Source organism: Chrysemys picta, chromosome 11, assembly GCF_011386835.1.
Source record: "Chrysemys picta bellii isolate R12L10 chromosome 11, ASM1138683v2, whole genome shotgun sequence".
NCBI classification, from domain to species: domain Eukaryota; kingdom Metazoa; phylum Chordata; order Testudines; family Emydidae; genus Chrysemys; species Chrysemys picta.
Genome location: NC_088801.1, coordinates 30683717 through 30702751, shown reverse-complemented (window position 1 = coordinate 30702751; position 19035 = coordinate 30683717). Strand labels below are relative to the sequence as shown.

General features: G+C 40.4%; 1 protein-coding gene across 1 annotated transcript; it reads left to right on the top strand.

Moving 5' to 3' along the window:
• Window positions 1–6675: 6675 nt before the first annotated feature.
• Window positions 6676–18072, top strand: ERMN (ermin). The gene is made up of 3 exons (XM_005296934.4): window positions 6676–7352; window positions 7742–7834; window positions 15403–18072. Exons 1-3 carry the CDS (start codon window positions 7106–7108, stop codon window positions 15891–15893), a joined length of 831 nt encoding a protein of 276 aa, XP_005296991.2. The 5' UTR covers window positions 6676–7105; the 3' UTR covers window positions 15894–18072.
• Window positions 18073–19035: the final 963 nt, after the last annotated feature.

The following is a 19035-nucleotide window of genomic DNA, read 5'->3' as shown; positions in this document are numbered from 1 at the left end:
TGCCTGACATAGTGTGGGGAACTATTTCTGAAGTAAACAAATAGATTCAAAATACACCTATGGTAAAAACTCCCAGTAGAAAATGACGGGTGTAAAAAGATTTAGATGTAAACAGAGATCATCCAAACAGGGTTTTTCTACACTACTCTAATTTGGGGAAATGTGAATAAAGCAGAATTAATTTTGCCACTAATGGGTTGCACTAGTATTTCTAAATTTGCTACAATATCCTTTTGCAAAAACACAAAGGGAAAATGGGATCCCTATTGCTTGGGACCTTTAAACCCAGGCTGAACTAACCACTAGGAGGGTCTTTTCTATTTCAAATGTCATTGACTGGAAAAGAAATATTTATGAGCAAAGAAAGCAGATTGGTTTAAAGGTGGAGAATGGATTCTTCATTAAGTCAAATTTCCAGTTTAAGTACTAGAGCTGAGGCAAGCTTACCACAGATCCTGCTAGGTCAGCCAGAGGCCAGCTTCTTTAGGCTCACCTTGATAGATGAAAGGAAAGTGAAGAGAGACAAGGTAGGTAAGGTGAGGTAATATCTTTTATTGGACTGACTTCTGTTGGTGGATGTACAAGCTTTCGAGCTACACAGAGCTCTTTCAAGAGTTTTGAAAGCTTGTACTGTCCACCAACAGAAGTTCATTCAATAAAAGATAATCTCTCATCCACCTTGTGTGTCTCATATTCTGGGACCAACATGGCTACAATAACACTGCAAAGGAAAGCGAAGAGCTCTTAGCTTACCTTGGTGTTCACCTTGTACACACACCTTCTGTACCAGTATAACTATGTCAGTTTGAGGTGTGATTTCTTACCAAAATAGTTATACTAGTACAATCCCTAGTGTGGCTATGGTTATGCCAGTATAAAGGTGCCTCATGCCAGTGTGACTTATTCCCCTTTCCATACAAGAATAAACAACACTAGTATAAGGCACCTTTACACCAGTATGACTGGCTATCCTCGTGTGTGCGTGAGAGAGAGAGAGAAGGGGGGCATTGTGCGGCTTTAACTATACTGGAAAACTTTGGGATGTAGATAAGCTCTTGGGAACTATCCCTTTAAAGTTCTGAGAGCTTCCTGAATTGTGCTGTGTTCCCCTCAGTCTTCACTGATGTCGATAAGAACAGAGAGGGACGAGCACCTTGTCAGAATGGGCCCTTAATGCTGAATGTTTTAACTCCAGCTGGAATTGGAGTTTCTCCTTTCAATGGTTCACAAAGAACAACAGTGCAATGCTGAATAGATTTGAGAGGTGCTGCAATAAATGCTTTAGCTGGGAAGGTTAAAATATGATCTTGTCATTGCTTTGCCTGGGAGGACAGGAAAGAGGAAGCTGAAGAATTTGTTCTTTGAATGAGAACAGTGTCTTCCTGACACAAATTCAGGATAATAGTGGTATCCTTTTGCTGTTAGTCAGACTGGTGACAAGTAGTGATGGTTGTCACTTCAAATGGTTTTGGAAATTTAGCTAGACAAGCCCCTCTGAACTTTGGGTACTTCTTTCTTTCTTTCTTTCTTTCTTTCTTTCTTTCTTTCTTTCTTTCTTTCTTTCTTTCTTTCTTTCTTTTGTTTTATAATTAAGGAAATGCATACACTGTATGAATTGTCCATAGTGAACACTCAGCTACTCACTTTTTCATTGAACACATAGCAAGGATACAGTTGTAAAGTGACTCTGTGATGGTGTAGTGTTGCATACTATAAAGCCTAACATGGTTCTGGGCCAAAGACAAAATTATTAATTTCCTCCTGGGTTTTGTAGTATGTGAGTATGTGAGTGCTTCACAAACATTAAAGCATATATCTTCGTCACAACGCTGTGCAGTAAAATGGTATTATTATCTGCATTTTAGAGATGAGGAACAGAGAGATTAGGAGAAAATTGCCATCAGTAATCCATAATCTTCGGTGCCCAACTGGAGACACCTAAGTTCTAATTTTTCAATGTACCATGCATTTTTATAGGCACTTTGTTTAAAGTACACACCTTTGACTTCATTTGCTGTAGTAGTCATTCCTCAGCACTTCTGCAAATCAGGCCCCAAGTGTCTCAAGTTGGGCACTGCTATTTCTTTGCTCTCTATGCATCATTAAGAATATGAGGAAACTAAAGTTGTGTTCCAAATAACCACTTATATATACTTATATATATAGTTTACTTACTATATCCAACATTCAAGGCCTAGCTATGGTCATGGTATCCTCTGTTAGGATCCGACGGCTTCTGCAGTGAAAGACAGGGAGGCCCACTAGAGGGCTCCCAAACTATTTGCAGGGATATTATCCAATTCCTATATAGTACAGACACCCAGAGAATAAGGAACACGATGGCCACTTGTGAAAATTTTGGTGTAAGGTAATTTCCAAGCATCACATAGGAATTCTGTGGTAGAGGCAGGGACAGAGTCCGATTCTCCAGAGTGGCATTCAAATGTCTTAATCACAAGATCATCCTTTCTGTGTCTCATTCACTGCACACCTTCCAATTTTTGCAACAAACGAGGCAGGGGTCCCACAGGCACCACCCTCTTTCACTACACAACCTTGAGTTATTTCTTGAGCTCCACTCAGGAGGCAGCATGCACTGACTGAGGAAGGCGTCCAGCGGAAAAAACAGTATGTGATTATGTAATTAAACACTGTGTGCATGCACACAAGGCGGGCAAATTAAGGTTGCATGGACAATTTTAATTCTAGAACTTCCTAAGTTTTGAGTGGTGACTGGTTTCAGAGTGGTAGCCGTGTTAGTCTGTATCAGCAAAAAGAACGAGAAGTACTTGTGGCAAGTACTCCTCGTTCTTTAAGTTTTGAGTGCTCAACTTTGTAACTTTTAACATTCTTTTTAAATAGTTGTAAAATATAATTCCCTATTTTATAAAAAAGCTAACAGAACAAAACAGAAAGTAGAAGGGGAAGAAACACACATTTTCCCAGTGAGTTTCACAGTTATTTTCTGACAGCAGAAGAATGTTGAGATTCAGGACTCCTGGGTTCAATTCCAAGTTATGAAGAGAAGTTATGGAGACCCTCCTGTTCATATTTCCCCTCTCACCCATCTCCTGTCCCTGTTCTGTCATTGGGTCCTATTTCCCCTCCACAGCTCCTGTTCCTTTCCCACTGTGCCTCTATATAGCAGGAAATACTAAGCCATGATGTTGGAGTTCAGTAAGGTTAGGAGTTTAGAAGTCAGTTAGAGAAGGAGTAAAAGGACTTCCTAGAACTTTTAGGTACCTAGAAAAAGCTTTTTGTTTTTGGTTGAAAACTGGGACAAAAGTTTGGGTCAATTCTTGTTGAATCAGATCTGGGTGCTCATTCCTAATATCAAGCCTGTTGTTCTAATAAAAAATGTAGGATACTACAAAGATGCCAGTCATGTTTCAAATGAAATGGCTGCTGGACTGGCCATTATTTCTATCGGACACAAAACTGAAGTCCTCTGACCAGTTGTGGATATTATAGATACCCTGGCTCTGTTGGCAATGGAAGTAATGCTAAATACCATGGTGACTGGCATACTAGAGGTAGATTAGATTAGTGCTTTTTAACCTTTCCCATATTGGGACCTCCTTTCCCGATACTCCCTCCCATTTAGCAATATGGGAAAGGTGATTGTAAACTTCTGACTCCTGTTTGTGACCCCAGGGTGAAAGCCCATGTTATAACACAGCTCTGGTTAGAAGCATTTGGAGCAAGCTGATACTGGTATGGTTTGGGGCTGCTCTAACCTATAACCTGCTGGATATGGCCATGAAGGGTTGGTCCACCAGCTGAGTATTACCAGAGTGCTGCAGTGCTCAAGTCACTCCCCCCAGGATCCCCACTGACACTGGAGGCTGGTGGCCTGGGGAGGATGGCCTATGGCAGCTCTATGCCACCTAGGGTGTCTCTTAGGACATCTGCCACCTTTCTGGTCTCTTTATGTCATAGGAGTGGTGAAAATGGCCCAGAGTGAGGCTCGGCATGGAACACCAAGTGTTTGATTTTTCTTTAATTAACTACATTGGCCTTTAACATAGAATGGAAAGAACACTTCTGTCTTTCAGAATGCATGATGATGAATGAATGCAATAAGTATCATGGCATCAAAGTAGCACATTGAACCACTCTAGCTCTCCTAAGCCAACCCATTAATAGTCAATATCAATATATTGGTATATACATTGTACTAAGTGGGCCTCACAACTGTCACTGACAGCATACTTTGCAAACCAAGACATTGGAGATGCTCAGCTAAGCTCCATTTCTGCCTCCAATTCAGGGGTGTTGCCCATTGGGAAAAGCATTGGGAACAAGACTGACTGCCAAATAAGAACATGTCACATTTCATTGCCATAAATTAGAGCTCCGCTTTAAGGAGGCCATTTGAACAGTCCTGAATGTTCTTTTTATATCAGGGGGTACAGCAGCAGCAGCAGCGTATGGTTTTAAAATTACCTATTGCACTCTTAACCTATTTTCCAAGTATCCAATTTCTTTCCTTGTGGCTACCTATGCTTGCATATGCTCAATCCACATTCAAGATTTTATACTCATGAAAAGTTAAAACAATTACAAATCATTTACACCAAACTCATTTTTATGATACCACCTGATGTACTGGGATTTCACTGAGCCTCTCCTGCTCCACCAGCCTGGATTCCCTCTTCCTGTTTTGCTAAATTAGGCTCTCCAGCCTCTTGCAGCGCTCACGCACATGCACACACACACACACACACACACGGGTAGGGCCACACTCAACTGCAGACACAGACTGAAGTCAGCTCTGTGTGAGAGGACTCTCCCAGCACTCACGTGCACACCCCTTTTGGGAGATAAATCCAAGATAATACTGTCTTGCGCTTGTATAGAAAGACCTGCACAGCACAAGCTCATAAAAATTCGCCCTCTCCCTCAATGTGGAGAGAGATGTGCACAGCTTCTTGCACCCCCTCCCACTCCCGATATGAATTGCACAAACTGGGTTATGTTATTAACAAGAAATACGTATATTAACTACAAAAGGTAAATTTTAAGTGATTATAAGGGATAGCAAATAGAGCAAAGCAGATTACCTTTGTAAATAAACAAAAACCGCAAACTGAGCTTAACACACTAGATAGGTAAGATATAAATTAGCAAATTCTCACCCTGAGTGATAAACAGGCTGGCAGATTCTTAAGGCACAAGTTGCCTTGGCTTTCCCAGGTTTTCATACACAGCCTAAAAATCCCTCTAGCCTGGGACCTTCACTTCCCACAGTTCAGTCTGTTCCTCAGGTTTTTCCAGGTGTGTTGTTGTAGGGAGAGTGAGATCCCCTCCACATCATGTCATTTTCCCCTTTTTGTATCTTCTCCCCACTTGCTCTTTTGCTGTGACCTGGGTCAAACAGTTCCCAGTGTGTAGTGCTATCTCTGAGAGACTTCTATTGTACACAGTTCCTGGGGTAATCCTTGTGCTTGTGTGCATTTCCTCAGTAAGCCATTAACATTATTTGGCCTTTTTACTGTCGTACCTGAAAGGCTGCTTTTGGGTGTTTTCAACCTCAGGACATGTTTCAGAAACACATACATAGCCAAACTTCACAAACAATGATAGCACATACAATCCAATGAGATATCACTGTCTAGCAGATCAAAACTTTTAGAATGACACCTCACTAGGCATACTTTGTATAAGACATATCCTAATTACATGACAGTGGTGGATATTGGGGTGTCAGGGTGTAACAGTAGTGACATGAAAAGACATTTAAAGCAGAAGATTTCATTCTTATGTAAACTTGGCTTCAGATGCTAGGCTTGTGAAAGAGACTGTGAGGACAGGTCCAGCTATGGGCAGAAAATGACTCTGACACCCAGGTCCAGCCAACTGCTTCCCAGTGAACTACAGCAATGAGTTCACTCATTCTTTGTGAGTACTGTACCTTAGAAAGTTTCTCAAACTCAGTTAGCTTGTAGGTCAGGTTGATAATCAGTGATGTACGTATTAGTCTCATGCCACTGCCCCTATTATGTTCCTTTAACATAGGGAATATTATTGTTGCTGGGACTAAAACTTGGATTGGTAAAATGGGGAAACACTGTTGATATGTTATACTATGAGCCACGCTGTTTGCTGTGACTTTATCTTCATTCTACTGGAAGTTTTTCTACTACACACGGTAACACTTAGAAATATCCTGTCATCTGGAGCTCTCCGCCTCATCGACTCACCTTCTCATTTCAAAACTCATCTCAAAATGTTTCTGTCCCTCGTGCCCGTCCTGCTGCTGTTTTTCATTTTAATTCTCTGGTCTTATTTCTAAGTGCAAAATCTTGAAAGATGCTGAGGGCTTGCAGCTTCCACTGAATTAAATGCCCGTGGCAGGCGCTCAGCACCTCTCATAGTTTAGCCCTATCTCTGTAAAGCATTTTTGGACACAGTTGGCCTGAGTGATGCTGTACTAAAGAAAGTGGCATTATACTGTATTGTATGCAAAATATGTGCACTTATTAAACAAGCTAGTTTATTTCTTACCAAATAGAAAATGAAGCCATTGTCTGACCAACAGTATTTCAAGGTTTACCAGAACATAAACCTGGTTGGGAATGTTAAGCTGGTTACACATAACTAATATGAATAAAGGTGGTCACTCACTATGGCTTAAAGATTTAGAACAATTGTTGCTCCTGTTACAAGGCGAACGCACAAAGAGCCATTGTGACAAGAGTACAAAATCTCTGTTTATTACCATGGGGCTGACATGCTGAAAGACCCGCTCTGCATGCCAGCACAAAAGCTTTGTTGCTTCAGATTGTTTGTTTATGTAAATTAAAATGGTGCATTTAATTATGCAACTGGAAGACTCTAAGCAACAAGCAAGGTGCTGATTGGATAGTTTTGTAGAAGGGGACTGCTGGCAAATCCTAGACAAATCCTGACATTGTTACTCTGTTCTCTGTTTTGCTACAACGCCTTCAGAAGAAGAGAAGCTTTTGACTATTCGAGGGGGGGAGGTAGAACAGTAAGAAAGGTAATAAGGTGTATAGCTTATTTTTTCTGCAGTGGTTGTAGGATACTGGGACTTCAGTGGAAGTGTACGACCCAAAGGAATTAATTGGACACTACAGTAATCATGACCGAAGAAGTCCCAATTGCATCTAGCATACTTGAGTACAATGGGAATGTACCACCTGAAAAAACTCAGCTTCAGGTCATTGATATTATTGATGAAATAGCAAAATCTGTTGGGACAGTTCCATGTGAAAATGCAGAAACCAGTCCTGAAGCTCCACTTAAAAAGGAAAATCAAGAGGATAACAAGAATTTAGTAGAGGACAACACAATATGTGGTGCTCTCGATGGGGAGAAGCAATGCGAAGGTAAAGTACAATACGGTCTCTTTTCAATTTGTTTGGGAAGAAAACCCAATCCTTTATTTTACATATAGCATAATGAATAATAGAATGTAATTTACATGTTATCAGAAACTCCACACACATGAATAGACCTAAACCAGGATAAGAGGTGATTCACAATCAGATATAAATTTGAACTAACAAGGAATGGAAACAACGAGAAAGAGAAATTATTAGCTGTCTACAGTATTGCTACAAGCACAGCAAGATGTAGTAAGAGCTCAAGAGATAAGCAGTTTTTAGTTTCCACTTATCATATACAGGTGACAGTATGTAACTATGAAAACTAGTCATCATCATCATTACTAACTCCTGTCATTAGTCACTTTCTCACTGTCTTGTGTCCTCTAAAGAAAAACAAGAGGAAAACAATGCAACTCTAGAGGAGGGATCAGCTGACATCCCTTCCGAGAACACAAGAACTGATGAAGAAAAATCAAGAGAAGGTAATGAGAAATGCTGTCTGATGTATGGTATTTTGCTGACCATATGAACATAGGGATGACTTTTGAAGAGAACAATTGCATGGGTATTTATTTTTCCAAATAACAAGATAGGAAACTTATCCGAATTCTTATTCTGCAATGAGCAGTAAGTCACTCATGATTTATAGCACTGCAGAACCTTAGAAAACATCACTGGTACTGCAAGGTACAACGTGCCTGAATTAGCGTATCTGATAATTAGCGTATCTGTTTAGAGAAGGGATTGCTATAGTTACCTTTCTTTTTCATAAGCCCATCTGACTGTAATATCATTCATGTAGTATCTCCAGCTCTTACCATACTAGCTTGCACATGAATAGTAACCAAATGCAGCATAGATCTATTTAGAAAAATACAGAAAAATAACTCTGAAATATTTTTCACACTTGAATCAATGTTAAAGTCATATGAATAAAGAGAATTACTATATGGAACTTTCAGGGATAGGTGCAGAAGAACTGTATACATACTACCACATATGGTATCCTCAGAATCTGAGGATAATTACACTTGCTTTGATTAAGGAAAGGAACAATATATAAACATTTATCAGTGGCTACATTATATTTCATAGAAGCTCCATAGGTTTGAGAAAGTAAATCATGATGGAGGCTTTCCCTTCTTAAAGTGACATCTATGTTCCAACGGTATTGCCTTACAAGTGTACAATAAAACCTAGTAAGTAATCTTTCACAGACTCCCCTCTCCCCAATGCCTGGCCACAAGCACTTTATCTCTAAATTGCAGGCAGCTTTTTAGTACCTAACCAATTTAGCCTAATTAATACTTAGGACCCCACAGGCAAAATGTTGAATAGATCATTTGTTGCAACATTAAAGCGTCATTTAAAATAGAGATGTGCCAAATAGGACAAATAGGAGATACCCATCTAAATGTAGTCTGCCACCTTTGAATGGGAGAAGCAAGTATAGAATATGTCTTGAGGGAATATACAAACCACCTGTGATTAATCCAGCTGGCGACTGGATGTCACTGTTGCGCTGTAAAAATACAGTGTAGGGAGAGGGTGAGATGGTTGGAAAACTGGTCTAATGAGCCTGTTTTGCCTCCCTCACTGTATAGTTTATTCCCAAGGCTTGCTAGAATCCTGGTTCCCAATAAGGGCCTGATCATTCTCCCATTGACCTCAATGGCAAAACACCAATAGATTTCAATAAGAACAGGATTGGGCCCCAAATGAGCCACTTGTAGAATACCTACCCCGGTTGCATTGGCTCTTCTAACAGCTCTTTCCCAAGGCAAGGACACTTTCACCACACAATTAAATTCCTCTTCCCCCATCCACCCATAACAATCCTCTTATCTTGTTTCAGTTTCCAGTGTCCTTTTTAGTCATTCCCCCAAGATCTTTAGCTATTTTCCTGGCAGTCATGGAAACCTCCTTTAGGTCTTTCTTCATTCTGGTGGGTCAGTATTTTCTACTTCCCTGCTATCTGCACGGCAGGAAATCCAACTGTGATTATTTTTATAATGGAAAGTTTATTTTCCTGTTTGTTTTATTACTTTAGAAATATCAGATCTTGACTACCTTCTTTTTTTGGTGAAGGGACAATTTTGGGTAAGATCTCTGGAGGGCCTGGATGGTGGGATTATTAATTATTTTTTGTATTACAGTAGTACCTAAAGGACCCAGCTGTGATAAGGCTCCCATTAAGTTAGATACTGTATAAATACATGAGTGACAGCTTGCCCTGAAGAGCCTGCAGTCTAAGTAACAAGACAGACAAAGGGTGGGAAGTGAAAAAGAGGTGCAGAAATGTGAAGCGACTTGCACAAATTCACACATCAGGTCAGCAGTGGAGCTGGAAATCAAAAGTAGAATCGAAAGTAGATCTCCTAACTTCCAGTCCAGTTACACTGCCTCCAATGAGCATTACCTCCTACAAGGCTGAAACTGAGTTGCAGCTCTCCCATCTCAATTGAGGTGGCAGGGATATTGAGGTGGAAGGGGATGTGCAAGCTTCAACATCCCATTCCTAATTAGCTGTGAGACCATCTGCTGAGGTGTCAGCTTCCTTTGATATCACCAGTCTAGGTCCTCCAAAAATCTTGCCAAAGTCTCTGGCAAAACAAGGGAAGTGGGGGAGGAGGGGCATTAATAGTGTGAGATCATGAGGTGAGGCCATCTTTCAACACTAAATGGAACAAACACAATGATGATATTCACTTCGCAGTTCTCCTTTATTTCAGATTCTCACTGAATCCATCTACTACCATCTCATTGAAAGACCTAATGGCAAAAGACAGTGCACGAATGATACATTTTCCAGTAGCTCCCAACTCTTTGTCACCTTTATAGGGCAACAACAATGGGGAAATCATCAGTCCTCATAACTCCTTTCTGAACTGATTGTCCACCTTCACAAGGCTGTGGGGGTGGGGGGGAGGCATTCAGCACAGAAATAACTTTAAACTAGCCTCTTCTTTATTCTATCTTCCCTCCTCTGAAATTCTTTCAGAACTTCCTGGTTCACTGATGATATCTCAGAATGTATCATTCTGGGACCTCACAATACTATGGATTGCACAAATTTTAATGAGATTCCTGGTATTTATGATGCCAGATACTGTTACATCTTCTCAGAACCATAAAGAGGAAGAACAGTGGTACTATTAAAATATCAACATTTGGTAACAGACACCACATAGTTACCACATAGCTTCTTATTCTAATTATAAAGGGCAAGTGTGATAGTGTATCTCAGATACCACCCTGTGGTAATTGTTAGCAAATGCCCACTTTTTAATTGTGGCATTGGAGCAAGAAGGTTTCACAGAGGGGGGAAAAAGGCAATGTTAATTAAAACTTATTTCTTTGCTGAAAGCTCCTCAAAGCCAGGTTATTGAGGCTTTCAGCACACAGAAACCAGTGCTTAATTGAGATTTAATTTTAGCTTTATGTCTTACATTTAATGAATGAATGAAGGATAGGCTGAATCTTAATTGAACAGCTCACTGAAACTTGGGACTCATTTTCCTTTCTCTTGAAAATCTTTTATTTCCCTCTCATGAGTGTAAGGATCACAGATTTTAGTAACATCTGTTTTGCATTGGAAAAATAACAAACACATACAAATACCATATATTTGGAGCTAAATAAGATGACTTTAAATATCAGGCAAAATGTCCCAAAGATTAAATCTATTAGACTTTGGAATGGTTTCCTACAGAAAGCTCCATTACCTTAGTTCTAGGGACTAATCCTTCTCTGGCAGAATTGTATGGTTTAGATGACCTAATATGTCTCCATCTTCTGATTTCTGCTGATTCTTTGAGAGAAAACGTCTCATATTTCAGGGCATACACTGATTTAGAGTGGGGGTTCCCCTAAAGGCAAAATACAAAAATCGTGTTTCTTGAGGTTTTTCTTCCCTTGAGGCATCAAGTGTAAGCAATGATACAATTACTGTTAGAAACCAGAGTAGATGAACCAATTGTCTGCACTAAACAAGTGAACATATGATGACTCATCATTTCCTAAGGCGAGATTAACAAATTGTATGTTCACTTATATAAATCCAGTTCATTTAAAATTCATTTTAATTCCAAAAACTCAAACCAGCAGGTTATTCCCGCAACTCCCACTTTTCTTGTCTTTTTAGTCTTTTTTTTCTTCTGTTTTTTAAGTTTCTTTTTTTAAAACAAATTACATTTGGAAAAATGCCTGTCTGCTCTCATTGATACCATGATGAAAACATTGTCTAAGTTATTGCAGTTCTGTTCCAATGTTTTTAATTGGATCTCCGGGAAGGGTCTTACTCTTATAAATGGAGGAAGGCTAAAGGGCTGATAACCAATAGTAGAGTATGAGTTAATGGGGCCTAGAAATACCAAAATTTCCTAGAATGCTAGGATGGACTCCTGCTTGATTCCATTCATCTGGGGTCTCACTGTGCTTTCCTACAGCCTCTCACAGGGTAGGAAAAAGCCTACTTGCTGCAAAATGCTGCGAAGTCTTTGTGCTGAGCCGATTGCTATGCAGCATGCTGTGCTTGCCCTTAGGTGAGGGAATGAAATAAAAACCAGGGATCTGCAGTATGAGCCCACTCCTGAAGGTGTAGGACGCTGTCTCTTCCAGATGGCAAAGCCCCCTTTCAAATTGGAGACCCACATCCTGCCTTAAAGCTGGCCACAAGGGAAACAGTGTTCAATCCTTTTAAGCTGCATTGTCTGACAGACTCAAGGATTAGAATGCCATGCTGTCTGGTCTGTCAGTAACACATCCAGAACTGAGGAGATAAAATATCCTGGATCTACTGAACAATGTTATGACTCATGGGATAAAATCTTTGCTGTGCCTCCTTGAGAATGGCGAGAATGATCAAGAACATAACTTTCTGATTCTCTATTGGCTGAGGGTCCCATGCCAAAGATTTAGATAGTATAAACCCTGAGGTGACTCTAACTCATCACTGTGTCATTGTAGACCAACCCACAGGATTAGGAAGTCATAACTCTTTCCCTAAACTTTCTCCTCCCCCACTTCCCTAAACTGAGTAGAACAGGAATGCAGAGGAGAATCTGGCCCTTAGGGCCGGATTGTTATCCCTTACTCACATTGCCTAACATCTTTCTCTTCAGTGAGTCTCATTATTGGGGATACTCGCCATGTAGTGTACTCAACACGAGTAAGGATATCACAATCTGGCCTGTATTGAGGGCGAATGGTTTTAAAACAAAATCCTAAAGGTTTGAATATACAGGACTGAGCATGTGCAGCAGAAAATTCTGGTGAGCTGTTAGTTGTGCGCACATAAAAATATTGTGGTTTTAAAAAAACACTCACAGCAAAGTTGTTTGGTTACAGGAATTTACAAGCTCATTTGCAGAAGCAGGAAGAGATTGAAAACTCAATAGGCTTAATAGTGTTTGAGCAAGATGTTGTTGAGCTTGTAAGGAGAGCCAACCTCTTTGTTGTGGGTGAGGGAATTTATAGCACATTTGTAACTCTTGATCCAGGAGTGGAGTGACACACTTTGCAGGAGAAGCAGGTAGAACCTTCTCTCTGTGGAGGCAAACAACTGTGCAAGGAAGTGATGTTACACTGGTTCCATGTTCCGCTATCTTGGAAACCCTGTCTGGGTTGCTGCATATAATGTCCAGTGGAATAGACTAAGGGGGTTGTTATCTGAAAAATGGAGGATGGGAACACAGCAAGCAGGCGTTAGCTGTGTAGTGAAGCTATTCCTCTTTGGCCAAATAATTTGGAGTGAGGGGACTGGACACTGAGTCTCTCACCTCCTAAGTGAGTGCCCTAGGCACCAGGCCATCGAATCATTCTCACCTGTGCTCTTTGGCCCACTGACTCTTTAAGTATTTAGTCAAAGTGAAATAGCTTCAACTGGGGAGGCTGAGGCTGCCCCCATCAGAATATCCCATAGCCCAGTGGTTGAGGAACTCATGTGAGAGGTGACAAATTCCTGTTCAAATCCTGTTCTCCTCATCAGGCAGAGGGGGGACTTGAACCAGAGTTCTCCCACAAGCCAGGTGAGTAACCTTACCTCTGGGCTAAAAGTTATGAGAGAGGTGGTCCTACTTCAGCCATTTTGAGTGGAATTAGGCAGCTTCTGAGCACTACTGGATCGGGCCCTACAGATAGGCTAGGAGGTGGAGCACCTATCTTCCCTCAGTTTGTGAATCACATTGGAGCTTAGGCGTTCAGATGCCTAGATCTAGGCAGCAGTGCGCATGCCCCGAGACACAAATTTAGGCACCTAGGAATTTGTACGGTTGAAATGTAGGTGCTGAGTGAGTATAGGTACTTACAGGGTTAGGTGGCAGCTGAGCTGGGTTTTTGTGAATACCAGTAACCCCCAAATCTGGGATTTAGGAGTCTGAACTGGCAGTTAGGCACCCAAGTCTTTTTGTGACTCTACCCCCAAGAATTATGGTTAACTATGCTCAAGATAATTGAGGTTGACTTCGGTGCTAGCTTAGCTGATGAAGCCTGTTGATCTTGGCAGCTCAAGCCACAAATAGCTCTGGAATTATTTTTACAGAAAAGATCAACATGCAAAAAAGCAAAACAACTTCCCCCCGATACCTCCAGTCCAAACAAGTCCAGCAATCCTCCCTCTGCCCCATACACACTTTGTTAATGCAATATTAATGGCACAAGATTGCCTCATAAGAGCATGGGCTGCATTAGTTCCTTGCACTCTTGGAAGGAGATGGCAGGCCAGCATGCCCATCTTAGCGAGAGGGTAGAAAGGCTCCCTGTGCCCTTTCTCACCCACCACCCCCATGCAGGAGCCTAGTCATCATTTGACTCTAAGATTGTGACCGTGTTGACATTGAAAGAGAAACCATGGCCCATGACACCTTTCCAATTTCCTGACTTTTTGGCATTTCCTGACTTTTTAGAGCTTGATTTCAGGACCTTCACATTGCATTAAGACTGATTATTTACATTAGCCAAAACGAACCTTGGCAAAACATTCACTATATTTAGATTTGATTTCACATTATGTCACAAGCCATCACTTTCCAGCATCATGAAGGTGCACAAATTGATATTATTTATCACATCTATAATGCTATAGATGTGCATGGCACTTTGCAAAACAAGTAAGGTCATGATCTGTGCCCTAAAGAATTTACAATTGAAGGGCCCAATTCTGGCTGTGGTACCATTCATGCCAATGAGTTATGCCTGGGAGCACTAATATCTAGTAATAACAATTTTCAGAATCAGGCTCTAAACTGAGACTAGGTGGAGACAATAGGACAGAAAGGGCTGGGGTTTGAAGTGATTGAAGACAATATGAACACAAAGTTACTTGGGAGAATACTGCATGCAGTTGAGGGGGTTGAACCAGTGGTTTATTTATTTTAACTAGATAGTAGTACTCAGGTGTGTACATACAAACACCACTCCTTGAAGAAGGAAGTTGTTATGATTTGCATTACAGTACTGAGGCCCCAACCATTATCAGAGCCCCATGCTGCTTAGGTGTTGTAAAAACACATGATGAGAGAGACAGTTCCTGCCCCAAAAGTTTCCAGTCTAAACAGACAAAGGATTGGAAGGGAAGCAGTGGCACAGTGACTCATCTAACATCACAGAGCAGGTCCAGGAATAGATTCTAGGTCTCCCTGACTCCCAGGCCCATGTGCTACCACACTCCCTCTCCTTTTCAAGGACAGATCGTGGATGTGTGATAGATGGTATAGAGGAGGGTACTGGTAAAAACCACAAATTGGTACAAATAGTTATTCTAGTTACAAAATCCACCAATGGGCAGGTTGGTATAAACAAAGAAGGCGTGACGGCATATCTGAGTGTTCATAGTGATAGAAAATCCAGCCTCAAGATATAGTTAGCTTCTGACGCATAGTCCTGTTCTGGAAAATGGTTGCTCGGTTTATCCTGTAGTTTCATGGTGGTGGGGATCTGCATATGTGAGCTATGGAATCCAGACTAAAATTCAAATGCAACTTTAACATATTGCAGCATAAGAAATCCCCCGTCCCATACTTTATCCGAAACTAATTGGTTTTTGCTACAGGGCCCTGTGAGGAGATTATACCTGTAAGCACCAAAGAATGTGAAATAACTAGACAGGAGGAAAGGAACACAGAGCAACCTCAGGAAGAAACCGCTACTCATGCTAATGAGGCCAAGGAGTTCCAAACAGCAGGAGCCCAGGAAGAAGCGCGGATGCTTGAACCCAAGGAGCAAATTAAAGCTGATACACAATTAGAAAGAGAGAATGTGGAAGAGGACGAGGAGAAGGAAGTGCAGCTGATAGAAAGCAAGAAAGAAAATGGTGGGGAGTCTCCTTTAAAGAAGCAAGAAAATGACAGGGAGGAATGCCCTCCTACCAGCCCCAGTTTTAACTTCCAGGCGGAGAAACCTGAGGAGCAGCCAGGCTCAGGGAAAAAAAATGATATCTCCAGACATAGTTATTCTAGATACAATACAATCTCCTATCGCAAGATCAGAAAAGGAAACACTAAACAAAGAATTGATGAATTTGAGTCCATGATGCATTTATAAACTGAGGTGGGGAATTTGCCTAAGCTGAGAGTTCATTTTGTTTTTTCAAGACGTATCGCTTCATGTCATATCAAGTCATCATTATATCCTTTTTGTATGTAGTTTCATAATACACTGTGAAAATTTAACCTCTGTATTTCATTTTGAAATCATGCAGAAGCATCCACAGGAGAAAAATAAAAACAACAGTTTGCTAAATATAATACAACCTGATTTAAAGTTTATCCATCCCCATCTCCCCCATCCTTTTCTTGTAACAAGATTCAGACACTAGAAATTTTTGAACTAATTGGAAATTCTGTAGCTGCATGCAGCAGAAAATGACCCATGCTATTTGCCATTCTGGTAATTAGTTGGCAGCAGAACAGTTCCAGTAAAACTAGAGAGTGCAGTAACGATAATAAAAGAGACAACTGTTTGCAACAGCAATGCTCTCTGTTTTGAAATCTGTTTATGTTGGTGTCTTACGGTGCACTAAAGCCGCCTTGTACTATCACCAGTCCGTTTCCACTTTGTGCTGATGGAATAAAGGGCTAATTGCATAAACATGTAAATATAGATTAACAGAAAATAAGCACATAATGTTTCATTTGACAAAGCAATAAATCCACAAAGGTTCCTCCTCTGGCCCACACCCTGGTAGTGCTCCTTAATATATATCTTTAATCTGGAATGCACTGGTGTAATTACAAACAGTTACATCCAGCATCTAATACCATTAGTATCATCTGAGGGCACCTCTTAATTTTTGGGTCTGAATGGCTGGCACTATATATAATTCATTTTGTAAATGTTGGCATTTGCTGTTAAAATGTTCATGTTTCAATTAAACTCATTCTTGGGTTGATATATTCTGAATCTTTAGGAAACAGAGAATAATATATTACTTCAGATCTGCACTAAATGGTTTCATTACAGTAATAGATATTTTTGTTTCAGTCCATATATTTTAGTTAATATGATTAAGTTAAATATAAAATGAATACAAAAAAAGTTAACATAATTTTACGCTATATGAGAATATCTCCAGTAACTAAAAGCAGCTCCTTTTTGGCAAGTATCTTTTCCCCTTTCCCAGAGCATCACTTCGTAATAAAATTCCTTCCTTAGTAGCCTGTGTCAGCTGTAGCCAGAGTATCATCAGCTACTGTGGGAGGAGATGTAATTGTTTTCAATTCAGAGCTTACATTAATTCATTCTCTCTCTCTCTCTCTCTCTCTCTCTCTCTCCAAAAAAAAAGTTGGGGGGGGGGAGGGAGAAAGCATGCTGGCTAAACATGACGTGAATGGTTAACTTATCCATGAGCAGCTGTGGCAACTAATATCCAGACAGCTCATATGTATCTTTTGTGAATCTTCCATCAGTTATGGTAAATTAGATAACTGTATAGATACTGTACCATAAAAATTAGAGGTCAGCATTTTATACACATACATATATATGGCACATATCATGTGTTTGTGTCTGTCTGTCTACCTGATAAAACCCACAACACTGAAAGTCAGTACTCTTCAAATGCTGCCATTTTGGATCCAAGTTTTTCTCACAACATTTCTTATCAGTTTTAAAAATACTGAATATTCTTTAAACGCAGCTTAAATCTCAGATCTTAGTGAGATTTTCAAAACCAGGCACATTTGAAGCATTAGCTGTTTTAAGTTGCCTGAGCACATTTCAGTATATTTGTAAACTCTTGAATAACTACAGTATGCATGAGCTGACACTGTTCAAATGTTTTAAAGAAAAATTCATCTTGGGCTGAAACAAGCTTGGCAAATTTCATCCCAGAAGGAATTTGTTTGGGAAAGTGGTCAGCAACAGAACAAGAGTGAGAGAGGAGGTTAGAAAGGAAGTTGGAACTCAGTGTTAGTCAGGGGAATCTACCATACCTGCTAGAATAATGGCTCTTTTAATAACTAGTTTTACGTTTTCAGCAGCACCAAATATTGTTTTGAATTTTTTGTCCTACATAAAAGGCAATTATGTATTGGCTAGATGCAACAACAACAAAAAAAAGACAATTCTTCATTGTACAAACAAAACACAGTGCTCATTGTATTATTCAGCCTTGTTTATTTGCTCGTTGATTTGTGAAAACCCAGTGGTTAGCTCTTATGAAGTTGTATTGCTGTTTTATTAAAAAAATAAAATAAACCAGACTCCATTCCTGGACATTCAAGTGAGAATTACTTATTTTCTTTAAAAAGTATTTCATTGTGGGCCTGACTTTCAGTGGTGCTGAGCACCTGTAACTTCCATTGACTTCTGAAGTTGTGGTTGAAAAGCATTTCTGAAGAATCAGACCCCATCAAGTTCACCAATTGAGAGTTAATTAACTGGCGTATGAAAGATGCTAGATAAACACCCCTGGAGAATGAAGCTGATTATCCACTGAACAGGTACAGCATGGACATAAGCAATGCAAGTTTCCCCACATTGCCTCACCAATGTGTCTCAATCCTGTCCTGGAGGGACTGTCTCTACTGTTGGGAAGGTAATTCCAGCTTCAGGACCATTCAAGCTAGAAATTGCTGTTGAAACAATCATAAAGGTGACAATTAGAACCAATTGTGCTGGTGATTTTATGACCTAGATACTTCTTGACCAGAGCTGGAACGAGAACACAATTCATTTCATGTGGCCACCAAACGGCCATCAAAATAGTCATGAATTTCAACGATTGCCAATCTGGGGCTGGATTAGAATGGGTAGCCTAAAAGTGAAAGGTGGACTCTTCTTGGGATGAGGATGAGTGTGGAGGGTGGGAAACCCTGGCTGCAATGTGATTTTGATGATCAGTACTCTAATTGCTTGAGCCTTATTTGAAACCAGTCACTTAAAGGCCAGATTTTCAAAGGCACTTAGGAGGCTAAAGATGCAGATAGGCACATAGTAAGATTTTCAAAAGCACATAATGAGGTTAGGTATCTAGGTCTCACTGAAGTCAATGGGATTTAGGTGCCTTACCTACTGAGATGGTTTTGAAAATCCCACTAGGCAACTACCTACACCTTTAGAGGCCTAAGTGCCTTTGAAATCTGTCCCCTTGATCTTAACAGTTTCCTACCTCGCCATTCAATCTCCTTGACACTTGCCTTTGAATAAAAGTCATGGAATTTATTCTCTTTCTGTCAAAGGCCAA